The sequence below is a fragment of the Muscardinus avellanarius genome, assembly GCF_963383645.1.
Source record: "Muscardinus avellanarius genome assembly, chromosome: 2".
Taxonomy (NCBI): Eukaryota; Metazoa; Chordata; class Mammalia; order Rodentia; family Gliridae; genus Muscardinus; species Muscardinus avellanarius.
Window position 1 is genome coordinate 111,150,805 of NC_137787.1, and position 19,209 is coordinate 111,170,013.

The 19,209-nt window shown below is 41.1% G+C and overlaps 1 protein-coding gene across 4 annotated transcripts in view; it reads left to right on the plus strand.

The window, feature by feature from the left end:
* WDR33 (WD repeat domain 33) overlaps positions 1-19,209 on the plus strand; it is a gene marked incomplete at both ends in the record, with an annotated part of 93,061 nt that overhangs the window by 52,557 nt on the left and 21,295 nt on the right. For 3 of the 4 annotated variants that reach the window (XM_080690208.1, XM_080690209.1, XM_080690210.1), the window contains 8 exons: positions 11,468-11,594; positions 13,038-13,192; positions 13,289-13,367; positions 15,950-16,060; positions 16,601-16,695; positions 16,903-16,989; positions 17,621-17,760; positions 18,903-19,055. In XM_080690208.1, coding sequence (XP_080546334.1) covers positions 11,468-11,594; positions 13,038-13,192; positions 13,289-13,367; positions 15,950-16,060; positions 16,601-16,695; positions 16,903-16,989; positions 17,621-17,760; positions 18,903-19,055 — 947 coding nt within the window. Of the gene's footprint in view, positions 1-11,440; positions 11,595-13,037; positions 13,193-13,288; positions 13,368-15,949; positions 16,061-16,600; positions 16,696-16,902; positions 16,990-17,620; positions 17,761-18,902; positions 19,056-19,209 lie in introns of all 4 variants that reach the window. The other variant, XM_080690207.1, reaches the window with a different exon arrangement.

Below are 19,209 nucleotides of genomic sequence, written 5' to 3' on the forward strand. Positions count from 1 at the left end.
AGTTACTTGTGTGTGTGCGTGCATGTGTGTGTATACGTGACCGAATATGTTCCTTGGTGCCTCAGCCAGGGGCATTCTACCTCTGAGCTACACGCCCAGCCCTTTTTTTTTTTTTTTTTTTTTTAAGTTTAAAGTAGGGTCTTGCTAGGTTGTCGAGAGCCTTGCTAATTTGCTCAGGCTGGCCTGGAACCTGCAATTCTCCTCTCTCAGTCTCCCAAATACTGAGAATACAGGCATTTGCCATGGCTGTTATTCTTTTTTTTTTTTTTTTTTTTAGGGGGACGTCTAGGGATGGAACCCAGGGGCATTTGGCCTCCGAGCTATACCCCCTGCCTGACTTTTTATTCTTTATTTTGAAACAGGGTCTCACTAAGTTACAGAGGGCCTCACTGAGTAGCTGAAGCTGTCTGTGAACCGCGATCTTCTGGTCTCAGCCTCCCAAATGCTGGGATTACAAGTGTGCACCACCATGCCCAGCATGGCTGTTATTCTAACACTAAGGAACACTAAACATAATTCTTTGGTAGGGATACTGTTACCTAGCAAAGTTACTTGCATTCAGTGGATGGATTTTTTTTTCTCATATGAAGAAACATACCAAGTGGGGTGTGGTATATGCCTATAAATCTTAGTACTTGGGAGGCTGACAGAAGGATCACAGGTTTAAGACCAGCCTCAGGAACTTAATGAGACCCTGTTTCAAACTAAATAAGAATGAGTGGTCTAGCTCAGACATACAGTGTTTTTAGATTTAGTCCCCAGTACTAAAGGGGGGGACCCCATCCCATCAGAATGTGATGTAGTACACCTATAATCCTAGTATGAGGGAGGCTGAGACCAGATGATCGCAGGTTTGAGGATAGCCTCAGCAAATAGGGAGACCCTTAGCAATGTAGCAGGACCCCTTTCAAAATAAAAAGAGTGTAGCTTGGAGGTAGACTGTACCACAAAGCAAAAATAAAACATACCAAAAACCAAAATGTGTGTCCTCCCCCCCCCTCCCTCCCTCTCTCTCCCTCTCTCTCCTTCCCTCCTTCCTTCCTCCCTCCTTCCTTCCCTCCCTCCCTTCTCTCTCTCTCCCCTCCCTCCCCCATATCATTTATTCTTTCTTTCTGTTGTTTTTTTTTTTTTTGCAGTATTGGGGATGGAACCCAGGGGCATTCTACCTCTGAGCTACACCTCTAGCCCTATTTTTTATTCTTTACTTTGAAACAGGGTCTCACTGAGTTGCAAAAGCCCTCACTAAGTAGCTGAGGCTGTCTGCGAACCGAGATCCTCCTGTCTCAGCCTCCCAAATTCTGGAATTACAAGCGTGCACCACCACGCCCAGCTTTCATATCATTCTTGTTTTGTTTTTTGTGGTAATAGGGATCAAGTCCAGGAGTGTTGTACCTCTGAGCTACACTCCCAGTCTTACTTTGTTTTTTATGTTTGAAATAGTCTTATTAAGTTGTTGAAGGCCTTTGCTAAGTTGCTGAGGCTGGCCTTCAACCTCCAGTCTCAACTTCCCAAATACTGGAGTTACAGGTATGAGCCACCATACCCAGCTTAGTATGTATGTAATGTATGTATGTATGTATGTATGTATGTATGTATGTATATTTATTTATTTGGTGGTACTGGGGACTAAGGCATTCTACCTCTGAATTACACCCCAATCCCCCCTTTTTTGAGTACTGGGGATGGAACCTAGGGGCATTCTACCTCTGAGGGACACCCCCCTAGCCCTAAGTTTTATTCTTTATTTTGAAACAGGGTCTCTGCATTGCAAAGGGCCTAAGTATCTGAGGCTGTCTGCGAATTGTGATCCTCCAGTCTTAGCCTCCCAAATGTTAGGTTTATAAGCATGTGCTACCACGCGTAGCTCCCCTCCCTCCCTTCCTCCTTCTTTTTTTCTTTCTTTCTTTTTTTTCTTTCTTTATTTTTTCCTTCTTTCTTTCTTTTGCAGTACTGGGGATTGAACCCAGGAGCATCCTATCTTCAATTTACACTCCCACCCCTATTTTTTATTCTTTATTTTGAAACAGCGTTTTACTAAGTCATGGAGGGCCTCACTAAGTAGCTGAGGCTGGCTGCAAACCTGTAATTGTCCTGTGTCACCCTCCCAAGTACTGGGATTACAAGTATGCACCACTATGCCTGGCCTTATTCTTTATTTGTAAACAGGATCTCGCTAAGTTGTGGAGGGTCTCACTAAGCTGAGGCTGGCTGCAAACCTGTAATCCTACTATCTCAGCTTTTCAAATACTGGGATTACAAGCATGTGCCACCATGCTCTACTTTAACCAGGTAGATTTTATTTATTTTATTTAATTTTATTTTTTTTGCAGGTCTGGGGATGGAACCCAGGGGCATTTGACCTATGAGCTATACCCCCTGCCCTATTTTTTATTTTGAAACAGGGTCTCACTAAGTTACAGAGGGCCTCACTAAGTAGCTGAGGCTGTCCATGAACCATGATCCTCCTGTCTCAGCCTCCCGATGCTGGGATTACAAGCGTGTGTCACCACACCCAGTTTAACCATGTAGATATTAATCATCATCCTCACATCATGTTTAAAGATTGTGTGTATGTTGTTTTGTCCATTATTTCACAAACCTTTTGTTCCCTGTAACTCCTTTCTTTCTTTCTTTCTTTCTTTCTTTCTTTCTTTCTTTCTTTCTTTCTTTCTTTCTTTCTTTCTTTCTTTCTTTCTTTCGTACTGAGATGGAACCCAGAGGCTTTCTACCTCCAGGCCACACTCCCGGGCCTATTTTATATTTTATTTGGAAACAGGGTCCGACTTAGTTGCTGAGAGTCTCATTAGCTGAGGCTGGCCTTGAACCTATGTGATCCTCCTCTCAGCCTCCCAACTGCTGGGATTACAAGCATGTGCCACCATACCTGGCTTCTACTTCTAAGATTTGTTTCTGGTATTTTCTTCTTGTGAACAAGCTTTCAGAGCTGGATGTGGTGGCTGAAACAGGATATGGGTTCAAAGCCCTTTGCAATTTAGTGAGACCTTGTTTCAAAAGGAATTTTAAAAAATTGGCTAGGGGTGTAGCTTGGAAGTAGAATGCTTCTGAGTTCAATTCCCAGCACCACACACACACAAATATAAATAAATAAGCCTTCATATACCATCTTTTACATACAAATCTATCCCTCCTCTTGCCACTTAATGAGTCAGTCTTGCTGTGTTGCCCAGGATGGTCTCCTAGGCTAAGTGATCTGCCTGCATGTGCCTCCTGAGTAGCTGGGATTATTGATGCTGACAAATCCTCCTGGCTCTATGTAAGTTTTAGGACATTCTGTTAAATTATTTCCTTAGGGCCAGGTGTGTGGTGCATTCCTGCAAACCCAGTACTTGGGAGGCTGAGACAGGAAGATTGAAGATTTGAAGTTAGCTTCATCAATTTAGTAAGGCCCTCCAAAATTCAGCGAGTCCTTGTTTCCAAATAAAAATAGAGTTTAGGGTATAGTTTAGAGGTAGAATGTCCCTGGGTTCAATCCCCAGCAACACACACAGGCACACACACACACATACACACCAAAAAAAAAAAAAAAAAAAAAAAGATTTGTTGGATAATTTTCACCTAGTCTTACTCATCTTGTCCTTGGTGTATCACCATGACATGAGAGGGTAGCCTTTTATCATTGAAAGTAGTTTTGTCATCAGTATTTTTTTTCTCCCTAAAGCAGGAAGAAGTTGCAGATCAATTTCCTTTTTATAATCTATATTTACTGTTTTCTCTAAAATTTTTAAATGATATATGCTGCTTAAAGTTAAAGATTTCATATCTACTTTCCAGAAGTAATTCAGTTATTCAATAAAACTTTTCAATTAAAAAATTTCCTAGATTATGTGTTTCTACCTTGGAAAATCTACAAAACGCTATCCAGGTTGAGTATCCTTTATTCCAAGTACTGTAACCAGAAGTGTTTCAGATTTGCAATGTTTACATATATAATAAAATATCTTGGGGATAGGACCTAGGTCTAATCACAAAGTTCATTTGTGTTTCACATGTATCTCATATCATGAAGGTGATTTTACACAATATTTTAGATTTGTGCATGAAACTAAGTTTTATAGTGTAGAAATTTCTGCTTGTGCCTTTATTTTTGCACTTATAAGTATCAGATTTTTGGATTTTTGGATGAGGGCTGCTCAACTTTGAAGAGCCCTTTCTTTCTTTCTTTCTTTCTTTTGGCTGCTCAACTTTGAAGAGCCACCTCTTTTTTCTTTCTGTCTGTCTATCTGTCTGTCTGTCTTTTTTTTTTTTTTTTTTTTTTTTTTTTTTTTTTGCGCAGTACTGGGGATTGACCCCAGGGGCATTCTACCTCTGAGCTACACCCCCAGCCTTTTTATTCTTCTTCTTCTTCTTCCTTTTTTTTTTTTTTTTGGTGGTACTGGGGGTGGAAACCAGGAGCTTTTCTACCTCCGGGCTATATTCTCAAATCTTTTATATTTTATTTGAAACAGGGTCTCACTAAGTTGCTGAGACCCTCACTAAGAGCTGAGGCTGGCTTTGAACCTGTGCGATCCTCCTGTCTCAACCTCCCAAGCACAGGGATTACAAGCATGCACCACCACTCCCGGCTTTATTATTCTTTATTTTGAAACAGGGTCTCAGAGTTGCAAAGGGTCTCACTAAGTAGTTTAGGCTGTTCGTGAACCGCTATCCTCCTGTCTCAGCCTCTCAAATGCTGCGATTACAAGCGTGCGCCATCACGTCCAGCTTGAAGAGCCACCTTTTTACCCTTGTCCCTACGCTTACTGGCTCCCTTACAGAAGACACTATTATGTATTCTTTGTTTTGTTTTGTTTTTTCCGGGTCTGGGGATGGAACCCAGGGGCATTTGACCTCCGAGCTACAGCCCCTGCCCTATTTTTTATTCTTTAGTTTGAAACCGGGTCTCACTGAGTCGCAAAGGACCTCACTAAGTAGCTGAGGCTGTCCGTGAACTGTGATCCTCCAATTTCTGCCTCCCAAATGCTGGGATTACAAGCGTGCGCCACCACGCCCGGCTGACACTATTATGTATTCTTGAGCAAGTGTTTCTGTGCCTGCATATGACCTTGTTAAAAACAAATGTTAGCATGCCACACACATATATATATAGATTTTTTTGTACATACTTCCCTCCGCTTCTCTCTTTTTTTCTTTATGTAGTACTGGGGATTGAACCCAGGGGATTCTACCTCCAAACTATTGCCCCAGCCCTTTCTAGTTTTTTTTGTTTAAAAACGGGATCTTGCACTTGGGAGGCTGAGACAGGAGGATCACACAGGTTCAAAGGCAGCCTCAGCTACTTAGTGAGGCACTTAGCAACTTGGTGAGACCCTGTTTCCAAATAAAATATAAAATAGGTCTGGGAGTATAGCCCAGAGGTAGAAAGGCCCTGGGTTTCATCCCCAGTACCACAAAATAAATAAATAAATTAATTAATTTAAAAAACACGATCTTCCTAGATTGCTTAGGCTGGCCTTCACCCTGTGGTCCTCTTCTCTCAGCCACCCAGGTATTATAACAGGTGAGCACCACCATGCCCGACTTGCATATATTTTTTAGGTAACTTTATTTGTATTTCCCCCTTTTTTTTTTTTTGTACTGGGGACTGATCTCAGGGGCATTCTACCGCCTAGCTATACCCAGAGGCCATTTTTACAAGGGAGGAAGACTGCTGGTGGACTGAACCAAGGGACATTCTACCTGTGAACTAGACCCCCGGTTGATTTTTATTTTTTATTTGTAAATGATCTAAGTTTCTGAGAGCCTGGCTAAATTACTTCCAACCTGTGACCCTCCTTTCTTAGCCTCCCATGTACTTGGATTTCAGGGTGGGCCTAGCACCTCAAGCCCTTTTTATTTTGAAATACAGTTTTGCTAGGTTTCTGAGGTTATAAATTGATGAGTCTGGCTTTACACCTATGAACCTTCTATTTCAGCCTCCCAAGTACTAGTATTACAGGCTTGTGTTACCATTCCTAGCCTCAATTTACCTACTTATTTATTTATGTTTTTCTATACTGGGGATGGAATTCAGGGTTATTCTATCTCCGAGGGACCCCCCCCCAGCCCTATTTTTTATTCTTTATTTTGAATCAGGGTCTCACTGAATTGCCGAGGGCCTCACTAAGTAGCTGACACTGTCCGCGAACCACAATCCTCCTGTCTCAGCTCCCAAATGCTGGCATTACAAGTGTGCGCCACCACGCCCAGCTACCTTTTTAAAAAAATTTTAGATAATATAAGTGGTACATGGCTTAAAACAAAAATAATATGAAGGCTAAAATGTTATTAATCTGCCTGGGCATGGTGGTGCATGTTTGTAATCTTAGTACTTGGGAAACTGGGGAGGTTCACAGCCAGCTTGAGCAATTTCATGAGGCTCTAGCAATTTAGTTAGAACCTTTTTCCAAGTACAAAATAAAATAGGTTTTAGGGGATAGCTCAGAGGTATGAGGACCCTGGGTTCCATCCCCAATACCACACACACACACGAAAATATTAGTTCATTTTCCAGTTGCTTGTCTGCAAGCTGCTATCCTTCAGAAGTGTCTGTTTGTCTGTCTGTCTGTCTGTCTGTCTGTCTGTCTGTCTGTCTGTCTGTGTCTCTCTCTCTCTCTCTCTCTCTCTATATATATATATATATATATATATATATATATATACACACACACACATACATATACACATATATATGCAAAACATATAATAAGCAAATATTCTGTTCCTTTCCCCTTCTTGTAACTCTGAAATGGGTATTTTTATATCTAAGGTTATTTAGAATGCTTCTTAAGAACAAAAGCATGTAGCTCCCATGAATTCATTTTGTAATATATTCAGAATTTATTTGGAGATAGATGTATGTCCCTGTGTGCTCCCCGTGTGTATATCTCTGCTCTGCCACATGTCATTTGTATGATCCATCTCCAGTTTTTTAACCTATGTATGCTTTAATAATCTTGATACGTAAAGTGATGAGTCAGCATATTATACATTCTTATAATGCCATACATAAATATACATGTTTTCTAGTAATATTTGTTTTGTTTGATTTTGTATTTTTATGCTGGGGATTGAATCCAGAGGTGTCTTCCTCTGAGCTACATCCTTAGCCCTATTTTATTATTATATTTTTATTTTTAATTTTTTTTTGGTGGTACTGGGTTCCTGGAAACCCTTCTACCTCCGTGCTAGGCTCCCAGACCTATTTTTATACTTTTTTATTTGGAAACAGGGTCTCTTAAGCCAGCACGGCTGGCTTTGAACTTGTGCGATCCTCCTGTCTCTGCCTTCCAAGCGCGGGGATTACAAGTGTGCGCCACCACGCCTGGTGTCCCAGCCCTATTTTAATTAATTAATTAATTAATTAATTAATTAGTTTGGAGGGGTTACTGGGGATGGAACCCAGAGTACTTCTACCTCCGGACTATACCACAGTCCTTATTTATTTATTTATATTTATTTTATTTTTATTATTATTATTTTTGCAGTACTGGGTATGGAACCCAGGGGCATTCTACCTATGAGCTACACCCCCAGCCCTACTTTTTTTTCTTTATTTGAAGCAGGGTCTCACTGAGTTACAAAGGGCCTCAATAAGTGGCTGAGGCTATCTCAGAACACAGATCCTCCTGTCTCAGCCTCCCAAATGCTGTGATTACATACGTGTACCATCATCCCTGGAGCTATTTACTTACTTAAATATTTATTTATTTAATTTATTTATTTATTATGGTACTGGGGATAGAGCCTGGGGGCTTTCTACCTTCAGGCTATACCCCCAGACCATTTTATTTTTATTGGAAACAGGGAATCATTGAGTTTCTGATGCTGACTTCAAACCACGATCTTCCCGTCTTCATTTCCCAAGTACTGGGATTACAAGTGCTCACCCCTATACCCTACTTGCTGGTCACAGTGGTGCATGCCCGTAATCCCAGTGACTGGGGAGGCTGAGGCAGAAGGATTGCAACTTTGAGGCCAGCCTGGGACAATTTAGTGGGTCCCCATATAAAAATGCAAACACAAAAAGAAACTGGGGATGTAGCTCAGTGTAGAACATCCCTTGGTTCTATCCCCAGTACCACAAAGAAGCAAAACAATGCCTGTAACCCAAGTACTTGGGAGGCTGAGACAGGAGAATTGCAGGTTTGAGGGCAGCCTTAGCAATGTAGTGATATCCTTAGCAACCTAGTGAGATCGTTTCAGAAACAAAAAATAAAAAGGGATGGGGTAAAGCCAGGCATGGTGCCGCACACTTGTAATTCCAGTACCTGAGAGGCTGAGACAAGAGGATTTTAGTTCCAAAGCCAGCCTTGGCAACGTAGCAAGGCCCTCAGTAACCTAGTGAAGCCCTGTTTCCAAATAATTAAAATTGAGCTAGGGGTGCAGCTTGGGTTCAATCCCAAGTATTGTAAAAAAAAGGGGGGGGGGCGGGGTATAGGTAGAATGCCCCTGAGTTCAATTTCCTAGTCCTACTACTAAAATTGATGATGATGAGGATGATAGGAAAAGAACGGTGACCAAAAAATATATCCGAGAATCCATACCAGTCAGTTTGATTTTTATCTGTGGTGGTTGGATATGGCTAAATTCATTGGATTCTTTTCTTTTTTGAGTTTTACCCCAATAAATTTTAGAGAACTTCAGAAAGCAAAGCAGCTAAATATATTTGGTGTTCCTTTTCATAGGTTGATAGTATTTGATTTTTACATTTAACTCATTTGTTTGTTTATTTGGTATTAGGTATGGAACCCAGAGGCATTTGACCTCGAAGCTACACCCCCTGCCCTATTTTTTATTCTTTATTTTTAAACAGGGTCTCACTGAGTTGTGGAGGGGCTTCACTAAGTAACTGAGGCTGGTGAACCATGATCCTCAGGTCTCAGCCTCCCAAATGCTGGGATTATAAGCGTTTGCCACCACACCCGACTCTAAATTAGTATTCTTTACATTAAAAAAGTGTTCCAGAGAAGATGGAGGTAGAGATAACTCCTAAGAGTATCTTTTCATAGTACATCATAATTTGGAAGTGCTTTTCATGTATTTTCCATAAACTCTTAAATTCCTACATGGCCATATATAATATTTACTTTTAGGTGACAGTGCTCCATAAAGTTTTAAAGTTTCTTGACTACATCCTGTTAGTATCAGATCATTAATAAGATTAAAGCTTCTTGAGGCAAGCAAGAGGGTAGGAAGACTGAATTGTGTTTCTCTTTCAAGGTTTCCACCCTTTTTTGGCACTGGGGATTGAACCCAGGTGCATTCTTTTTGTCTTTTGAAACAAGGTCTCCTTAGGTTCCTTAGAGACTCACTACATTGTGGAGGCTGTCCTTAAACCTCCAATCCTCCTGTCTCAACCTCCCAGGTACTGGGATTATAGGCATGCACCTTTATACCCAGCCTCATCTTTCTCTTTTTTTTCCTTTTTCTTTCTCTCCCCTCCCCTCCCCTCCCTTCCCTCCCTTTCTATAAAACACAGAGACATTCTACCTCCAAACTACACTCCCAGCCTTATTTTATCTTTTACTTTGAAACCGGGTCTAACTAAGATGCTGAGCCTGGCTATATAATATTTACTTGTAGATGATAGTGTCATGTAAGGTCATGGAAGTTACAAAATAGGAAATAGAGATTTTGCATAGCATGTACTAGGTTTGATGATCAGCACTGAACCCCCTCCCCCCCGCAATTTTATTGAAGCCAATGTAAAAACATGAGAAAGAAGCACCTTAATACTGCCTTCCACCATAGTATTATTTGTCTAAACAATTTTTTTTTTCTTTGTGGTACTGGGGATGGAACCCAAGGACATTCTATCATTGAACTAAACCCCAGGCCCTATTTTTTTTCCTTTATTTTGAAACAAGTTCTCATTAAGTTGCAGAAGACCTCTCTAAGTAGCTGAGGCTGGCAGCGAACCTGCGATTCTACTGTCTCAGCCTTCCAAGTACTGGGATTACAAGCGTGTACCACGGATTGTTTGCTTTTTACAGTAATGTTATATACACTGATTAAAGAACATTATCATATCCTGGATGTAGTTTTTTTTGTGTGAGTCTGGGGATGGAACCCAGGGGCAATTGACCTCTGAGCCACACCCCCTGCCCTGTTTTTTATTCTTTATTTTGAAACAGGGTCTCAATAAGTTGTGGAGGGCCTCACTAAGTAGCTGAGGCTGTCCACAAACTGTGATCCTCTGGTCTCAGCCTCCCGAATGCTGGGATTACAAGTGTGCACCACCACGCCCAGCATCGTGGATGTTTTAATTATATCATTTAACCATCTATAGGGTCATTAAAATAGGTGAATCGTATTTCTTTTAGTACATCTACTGTACTGCAGTTATTTTGTAATATATGTGTCCTATTCATGGGCTTTAAGAATCAACCTCATCAGTGAACATCCTTTTAGACAAATCCTTCTGGATAACGGCTGGGACAGGTGTTGTGGGATATGCACTTCTTTATGCTTTTGGCACATGTTGCCAGACCAACCTCTGGATAGTTATCTTGCTCCTCTGTGCCTGCTAGCAAGGGTGCTTTGTTGGGATAAGCCAGCTCTGTGTGAGATGTTTCTCCTCTTCTGACCTGAAAATTGCTTCTAATGTCTGGAGGCCATGTCTTCCTTCCTCTTCCCTGCTTCCCTTTGTCTCTATTCTTCTGCATCCTTCCCTTCATACCTCACCTAAAACTGCTAAAGATGTATTGGTCTAGGATAGGGAGGAAGCTCACTATATATTTTTTTTTTGGTAGTACTGGAATTGAACTCAGGACTTCATGCATGCTAGGCAAGGGCTTAGACCAGTGAGCTACATCCCCAGTTCTTTTTGTTTTATATTGAGAATAAGGTTTTAAGTTGGAACAGGTGGTTTCCAACTTGTGTTCCGCCTACCTGACTTCTATCGCATAAAATATTCTTGAACCTCTTTGTTCTGCAACCAGTTTTTCACAAATCTGACCCGTTTCTTTCACAAAACCTTGATTTTCATATTTGTCATTTTTAGTAATATAATTTATTGTGATTACCTGTTAACCTGTATATGAGTTGGACACAGATTATTTTTCTCATATTCTTAAATAATAGAGTTTGAATTATTTTCCTACTTTTTTAATCTAGAAAGTGGTATTTTCTAGGAGTTTTGAACTATAAGATTCACCACAAAGTAGGAAAACTGAAGTGAATGACAGGGGTTAGATCTAATAATTAGGATAATCAGGAATAGCACGAAAAGCTTCAAATGTTTTATGTGAACTTGAGGGGTGTAGCTTCCAAAAGGACTCAGCCAACCTACTAGCAAGTAGTTAAGTTGTACTTCCTTAGAAGAGACGGGGACCAACTAGTTTTTATGTGTCTTGGCCTAAGAGATCAAAACATCTCATAGGTTTCTCTGCATGGGTTTAATTAGAATGGAGTCCTGCTTTAAATGCATATGACTGATTAGGTTTTTATCCTAACTTGTTTCCGACAGGGCATGGTGCTGATGTGAAATGTGTAGACTGGCATCCAACCAAAGGGTTAGTTGTTTCAGGAAGTAAAGATAGTCAACAGCCAATCAAGTTCTGGGATCCCAAGACTGGGCAGAGTCTTGCAACACTGTAAGTGATAGGAACCCAACGTTGGTCCTGAACAAAGGGGATCAAAGCCACCTATATTCTTTAACTTTTAGCCTTCTCTTCTCTTCCCACATATTCCTGATCAAAGTAGTTTTGACAACAAATGGACTTAGATCTGTAGACTTCTTATTAATGAAGTAGGTTTGTGTGATCGCTTGATGGAACAGGCTTTGTGTTTGTTCTGCCACATAAAGCTAATTTAATCTGCTTATCTTATGGGTAGCCAGAGACTGAGGAGGGGCTGTTGTGAGGGAAACAGCCCAGCCCTCTCCATGCCATCTGTTTAGTAAGAACACTTCCCTCCTTTTTTGAAGCAATTTTCATTTTTTCTCTGATGTCTTTACAATGCAGCTATATAGCATAAGTGTGTGTGTGTGTGTGTGTGTGTGTGTGTGTGTGTGTGTGTACCTGAGATCAAACCCAGAAATGTCCTACCTCTGAATTACACACCAGGCCCTATTTTATTTTACTTACTTTTTTTGTGTGTGTGGCACTAAGGTATTGAAATCAGAGGCAATCTACCTCCTAGCTACATCCCCAGCCCTATTTTTTTTTTTTTTTTTTTATTTTGAAACAATCTCACTAAGTTGCAGAGGGTCTAATGAAGTTAGCTGAGCCTGGCTGCAAACCTGCAATCCTCCTGTTTCAGCCTCCCAAGTACTGAGATTGCAAGTATGTTCCTCCGTACCTGGCTTCCTATTTTATTTTTTATTATGAAACAGGGTCTAAGTTGTGGAGGGCCTCACTAAATTGCTGAGGCTGCCTGTGAACCTGTGATCCTCCTGTCTCAGCCTCCCAAGTACTCTGATTACAAGCGTGTGCCATCACACCTGGCTACAGTAAAGTGTTCTCTAAAGATGACTAGTAAAAATTCACTGTGATATGAACACACTAACTTTTTAGCCAAGCTACTGTATCCCGATGCTTCCCATTGAGAGGTGAAGCCTTTGCAGGGTGAATTGGCTGGAACACATGTTGTGCCTTGGGAATGGTGTCCCTTGAGTCGTGTATCACACAGCATACTCCATTATCCTTAGTTTAGATTAACCCTCACACTATCCAGTGTCTGCTTCTATGCTTTGTCGTAATGGAGGATCCTCACTGACTTTTTAAAACTTAAGGACCTTTCTTGAATATAGTCTTACATTTCAAGTGCTTCCCCTGTTTCACAGATAAAAGCTTTCTGTCCAGTTGAAGTTCTTCTGTTGTTTTGCCTGAATAGTGAGAGCTGCTTAGATATTGGTTTTTCAGCCCAATTCTTTCAAGTGTGCTGTCACCTGTGGTCCCTGTAATATTACATGCTTTATTACTTCTAGGCCACACCACTTACTATCTTGACCCATGTGCTTTCAACAAAAATGGCCGTTATCTTGATGATCAGTTATTTTGAGTTCTGACACTCTTATCTTGGTGCTTTGTTTCTAGTCATGCTCATAAAAACACAGTAATGGAAGTGAAATTGAACCTCAACGGCAATTGGCTACTCACAGCATCACGTGATCATCTCTGTAAGCTTTTTGACATCCGAAACCTGAAGGAAGAGCTTCAAGTATTCCGGGGTCATAAGAAGGAAGCCACAGGTCAGTGGCTCTGACACACCTGGCCTCCTGATGCCTGTGGCCCATCACATCCTCAAACCCAAATAATTTTGTCTTTTTCATGTTACTGTTTTACAGCTGTAGCCTGGCATCCTGTTCATGAAGGACTTTTTGCCAGTGGAGGATCCGATGGTTCTTTGTTGTTCTGGCATGTTGGGTATGGTACATTTATCATGTAAAGAGAAGTAAGGGATGTAGGTTAGTGGTAGGACACTTGCTTAGCATCCAAAAGGCCCTGGGTTTGTGCCCCAGAAGAGAAAGGAAGGGATGGGACGAGAAGACTAGTGCACCTATAATTTTTTGTTGTTGTTGTACTGGGGATGGATCCCAGGGGCATTCTACTTCTGAGCTACATCCCCAGGCCTATTTTTAATTCTTGGTTTTGAAACAGGGTCTCATTGGTTTGAAAAAGTTCTTATTAAGTAGTTGAGGCTGTCTGCAAACCTGTGATCCTTCTGTCTCAGCCTCCCAAATGCTGGAATTACAAGTGTGCGCCACCATGCCTGGTGATTTTTTTTTTTTTTTTTTTTCAGTACTGGGGATGGAACCCAGGGTACTCTATCCTCGAGCTACACCCCCAGCCCTATTTTTTATTCTTTATTTTGAAACGGTCTCACTGAGTTGCAAAGGGCCTCACTAAAGTAGCTGAGGCTGTCCACAAACCATGATCCTCCTCTCTCAGCCTCCCAAATGCTGGGATTACAAGCATTTGCTACCATGCCTAGCCCCATATTTTTTTTCCTAAGCAAAAAAGCAGCCTTTTGCCGGGTGTGGTAGCGCACGCTTGTAATCCCCGTGCTTGGGAGGTGGAGACAGGAGGATCGCGCTGGTTCAAAGCCAGCCTCGCTGGCTTAAGAGACCCTGTTTCCAAATTTAAAAAATATATAAAATAGGTCTGGAAGTATAGCCCGGAGATAAAAGGGCTTTCAGGAACCCCAGTACCACCCCCCCCTCAAAAAAAAGCCGCCTTTTATTCTGCTCCAGGATTTTGTGGGTCAGGAATTTGGACAGGGCAGCACTCCTCCCTGCTCTGTTGTATTTTAGGTCTCAGGTAGGAAAACCCCAATGGCCAGGGCTGAGAGCACTTGAAGACTGTGCTCTGCTGGGCACCCGCACATGGCCTTGCTGTGGGAAGGCTTCTCCAAGCATATTCCCTGGTGGGGCCTCTTGGCCAACAAGTGTACCAAGAGACCAAGGTGGAAAGTGCGAGATCATTTCTGATTTGAGTATTGCAGTGTGACTATTGTCACATTCTGTTTCTTACAAGTGCAGGAAACTAATTCACAACATGAACACTTGAGCCTGGTGTGGTGGCGCACACTTGTAATCCCAGCATTTTGGCAGGCTGAGACCGGAGGATCACGGTTTGCAGACAGCCTCAGCTACTTAGTGGGGCCCTTTACATCTTAGTGAGACCCTGTTTCAAAATAAAGAATAAAATATAGGGCTGAGGGTGTAGCTATGAGGTAAAATACCCCTGGATTCTATCCCCAGACCTGCCCCCCCCACCCCCCAAAAATGAGCATGATAAAAGGGTTTTTTGTTTTTGTTTTTGTTTTTTTTTGTGGCACTGGGGGTTGAAATCAGAGTGTACTTGCTACTGAGCTACACCAGCCATCTTATAATTTTATTTTATTTTATTATTATTATTTTTGGTGGTACTGGGGTTGGAACCCAGGGCCCTTCTACCTCCGGGCTACATTCCCAGACCTATTTGGAAATAGGGTCTCTTAAGCCAGCTGAGGCTGGCTTCGAACCAGCCCGATCCTCCTGTCTCGCCTCCTAAGCGCAGGGATTACAAGTGTGCGCCACCATGCCGGCAATAATTTTATTTTGAGACAGTGTGTCAATAAATTTCCCATGATGGCCCCAAATTTACAATCATCCTGCCTCATCTTCACTCTCTGGGATTATAGTTGTGGGCCATTGTGTCCAGAAAAGCTTTGTACTTTTTCTAAGTGTTAGTGTAACCTCTAGTAGAATCTGCCTACAGTAGAGTCTACAATTCTAAAATGCTGCAGCATATTAGCCGGGCATGGTGGCTTCTGCTTCTAATCCCAGTACTTGGGAGGCTGAGATAGGAGGATCACAGGTTTGTGGCCAGCCTCAGCTACTTAGCAAGGCCCTTGCAACTTAGTGAGACCCTGTTTCAAAATTAAGAATGAAAACAGGCGTAGGGATGTAGCTTGGAAGTAGAATATCCCTGGGTTCAATCCTCAGTACCAATAAATAAATAAATAAATAAATAAATAAATAAATAAATAAAATGTAGCATCTCCATTTTTCGATGTGGAAATAATTAAGGGTGAGTAAAATAGTCTTCATATTTTCTTCCTTTTCTTTTTTTTTTTTTTTGTTTTGTTTTGTTTTGTTTTTGGTACTGGGATTGAACCCAAGTGTGTTCTACCTCTGATCTATACTGCCACCCCTTCTTTTATTTGGAAGCAGGGTCTTGCTAAATTGTTGACGCTGGCCTCAAACTTGCAATCCTCCTGTCTCAGCCTCCTCAGTACTGGGATTACAGACCTGTGCCACCACAACTGTTGTAGTCTCAGTAATTGCGTATCTCTGATTCTTTTATGTTTGAGTAAAAGAATATATTTCTTTTGACAAATCTTTGAAATGTGGAATTACCCAGACTCAAAATAACCAGCACTATTAGCTTTGTTTTAATCCTAAAAGAAAGTCATTTTTGTTTTTTTGGCAACTTTTGTGAATTCTTTCTTTGTGCCATTTCAGGGTCGAGAAGGAAGTGGGTGGGATGGAGATGGCTCATGAAGGAATGATCTGGAGTCTAGCCTGGCATCCTCTTGGACATATTCTGTGTTCGGGCTCAAATGACCACACTAGGTAAGTTATGTATTCAACAGAACAAAGAATTATCTTAACAGAGCAGTGGAAAATAAATAATAAATTTTTTTATTCATTGTATGTGGATATTTTTAGGAACATTGTTATAATGGTTTACAAATATGTTGTAATAAGGAGATTGGAAATAGTACATGGCTGTGTTTATTTAAATTTTGTTTTGCCTTCTGATTAAAAAAAATATTTCAGCTAGGCGTGGTGGTACAAGGCTAATCCCAATACTTGGGAGGCTGAGACAGGAATTGAGCAATGTAATGAGGCCTGCAGCAACCTCTCTAGACCTTGTTTAAAAAAAAAACAAAAACAAAAAAATAAAAAGGACTGGGGATGTAGAATGCCTCTGGGTTCAATCCCCAGTACTACCGCCAAAAAAGTCTTCCCACATTTTAAATTTTGAGAAGAAAGGCATTATAAACATTTGTTATGTTTACTGAGGGACTGCTTAGTACTGTTAAGTACCCAGGGGAAAAAAAAAAACACTGAAATCATGTCTCCACAACCCCCAATACTTTATTTTGACAGCAAATTCTGGACTCGAAACCGACCAGGTGATAAAATGAGAGATCGATATAATCTCAACCTATTACCTGGAATGTCTGAAGATGGAGTAGAGTATGGTGAGGCTTGTTCATTTGCCCTTATGTGTAGTCTTTATATTTCTGTTATGAACTGTTAGGTATTGGGAAGATTATACAAAACTGATTTTAATATTTTAGTTTATGATTCATAAATTGCCAGAGGTATGATTCATTTTTAAAGCATTAATTTTATTGGCCACTACTGTCATAAAATTTCTATTGACAACTATATATTATTGTTTGTAGATGACCTTGAACCCAATAGCCTGGCAGTAATTCCAGGGATGGGAATACCAGAACAACTAAAATTAGCTATGGAACAAGAGCAAATGGGTAAGAGTTTACACATATCCATTTTGTTTTTACAAAATTTTTATAGAAAAATCTTTTTTCTCTCCCTTCATTTCTTTCTTCCCCCCTTTTTAAAAAAATTTTGGCTGTACTGGGGATGGAACCGAGTTGCATTCTACCTCCAAGATACACCCCCAGCTCTATTTTTTATTCTTTGAAACAAGGTCTCACTAAGTTGCAGAAGGCCTCATTAAGTAGCTGAGGCTAGCCAAAAACCATGATCCTCCTGTCTAAGCATGTGCCACCACACCCAGCCTTTCTTCCCCTTTTTTTTTTGGTGGTGCTGGGGTTCCTGGAAACACTTCTACCTCCGGGGTACACTTCCAGACCTATTTTATATATTTTTTAAATTTGGAAACAGGGTCTCTTAAGCCAGCAAGGCTGGCTTTGAACCAGCGCGATCCTCCTGTCTCCGCCTCCCAAGCGTGGGGATTACAAGCGTGCGCCACCACGCCGGGCTCTATGATAAGTTATGTTGAAAGGCCAACATGATTTTGGCTGAACAATGCGATGAGAAAGTGATGCAGACTCCATGGTATTTCAAATGTGTTGGCCTTTCAAGTAGCCAGTTACTTTCATTTAAAAGGCTAATTATATCTCTTTATGGTTATAGGGAAAGATGAATCGAATGAAATTGAAATGACAATTCCAGGTTTAGATTGGGGCATGGAGGAGGTAATGCAAAAGGATCAGAAAAAAGTTCCTCAGAAGAAAGTTCCTTATGCAAAACCTATTCCTGCTCAGTTTCAACAGGTAAGTAACTAAGAGTGACGCCCACCTCCTCTGGGAACTAAGAGGTTATGGTTGATTTTTTTAAATGATGTTGACATATCTCTTGAATCATATCTGTCAAAGGTATTTATGCGCTGTGGACTCTTCTTGGTCTTAGACATAGTTCTCTTCTGCCTCCTTGGAGTTATAGGTTTGCCATGAATCTTCTCTAAATCTTTTATCTTTATTTGCTTCTTATTGTCCAAGTTGTAAGAGGAAGAAAGCTTTCAAGCAGAGAGAGTATATTGACTCTCTTCTCCATCCTCTGTTTGTTGTCTGTGTTAATTGACTCCTCAGTACAATCTGCCCTTTTGAAAAGGCTGTCAAGCCTTTTCTTTTTCTTTTTCTTTTTTTTTTTTTTTTTTTTGCGGGACTGGGGATGGAACCCAGGGGCTTTCTACCTCCGAGCTACACCTTGGTCCTATTTTTTAGTCTTTTTTAGAAACGATCTCAGTGAGTTGCAGAGGACCTCACTAAGTAGCTGAGGCTGTCCGCAAACTGCAATTCTCTGGTCTCTGCCTCCCGAATGCTGGGATTACAAGTGTGCGCCACCACGCCCAGCAAGCTTTTCTGTTTTGAAATCAGGTCTTGCTGTGTTGCCCAAGACTGATCTCTGACTCCTGGGTTCAAGTTATCTTCCTGTCTCAGCCTCCTGAATTTGAGAACTCAGGTGCAAGCCACTGTGCCTGGATGCGCTTTGCATTCTTAGTAACAGGCAGTGTCTTGCAGCTTTAATCATTTCAGTGATTTCTACCTAATAATGCACCTGCCTGATTTCATTCTCGTGTCACTAAGAATCATCACTAGAAGTAAGGACAGTTTAGCTGATTGCAGTGGCACACCCCTGTAATCCCAGTATTTGGGAAGCTGAATCAGGCTAGCCTCAGCAACTTAATGAGACCTGAAGCAGCTTAATGAGACCTTGTTTCAAAATAATAAATAAAAAGGGCTGGGGGTGTAGCTCAGAGGTAGAACATCCCTGGGTTCAATCCCCTGTACCAAAAGAATAAAATAAAATAAAAGGACTGTTTAGCAGGTGGATTGAGCACATGACATTGTAGAATGGATTTTTTCTATCATTGCAATTTTCACACTTGGGGTATGTTTTAATATTGTTTTTCAAGGCCTGGATGCAAAATAAAGTTCCAATCCCTGCTCCTAGCGAAGTGCTGAATGACAGAAAAGAGGACATTAAATTGGAAGAAAAGAAAAAAACACAAGCAGAAATTGAGCAGGAAATGGCTACGTTGCAGTACACTAACCCACAGCTGCTGGAGGTGTGTAAGGCTCTCAGTGGGATGCTAGGGAATCTAAGAAGGTGGCAGTAGCATTTTTATTGATATCCCCTTTAAGAAAAGGGAAGAGACTCTCAAGTGTGTCTGATGAGCACTACCATATTTACTGGTAAATTAGGGAGCTAGTTTGTAAGAA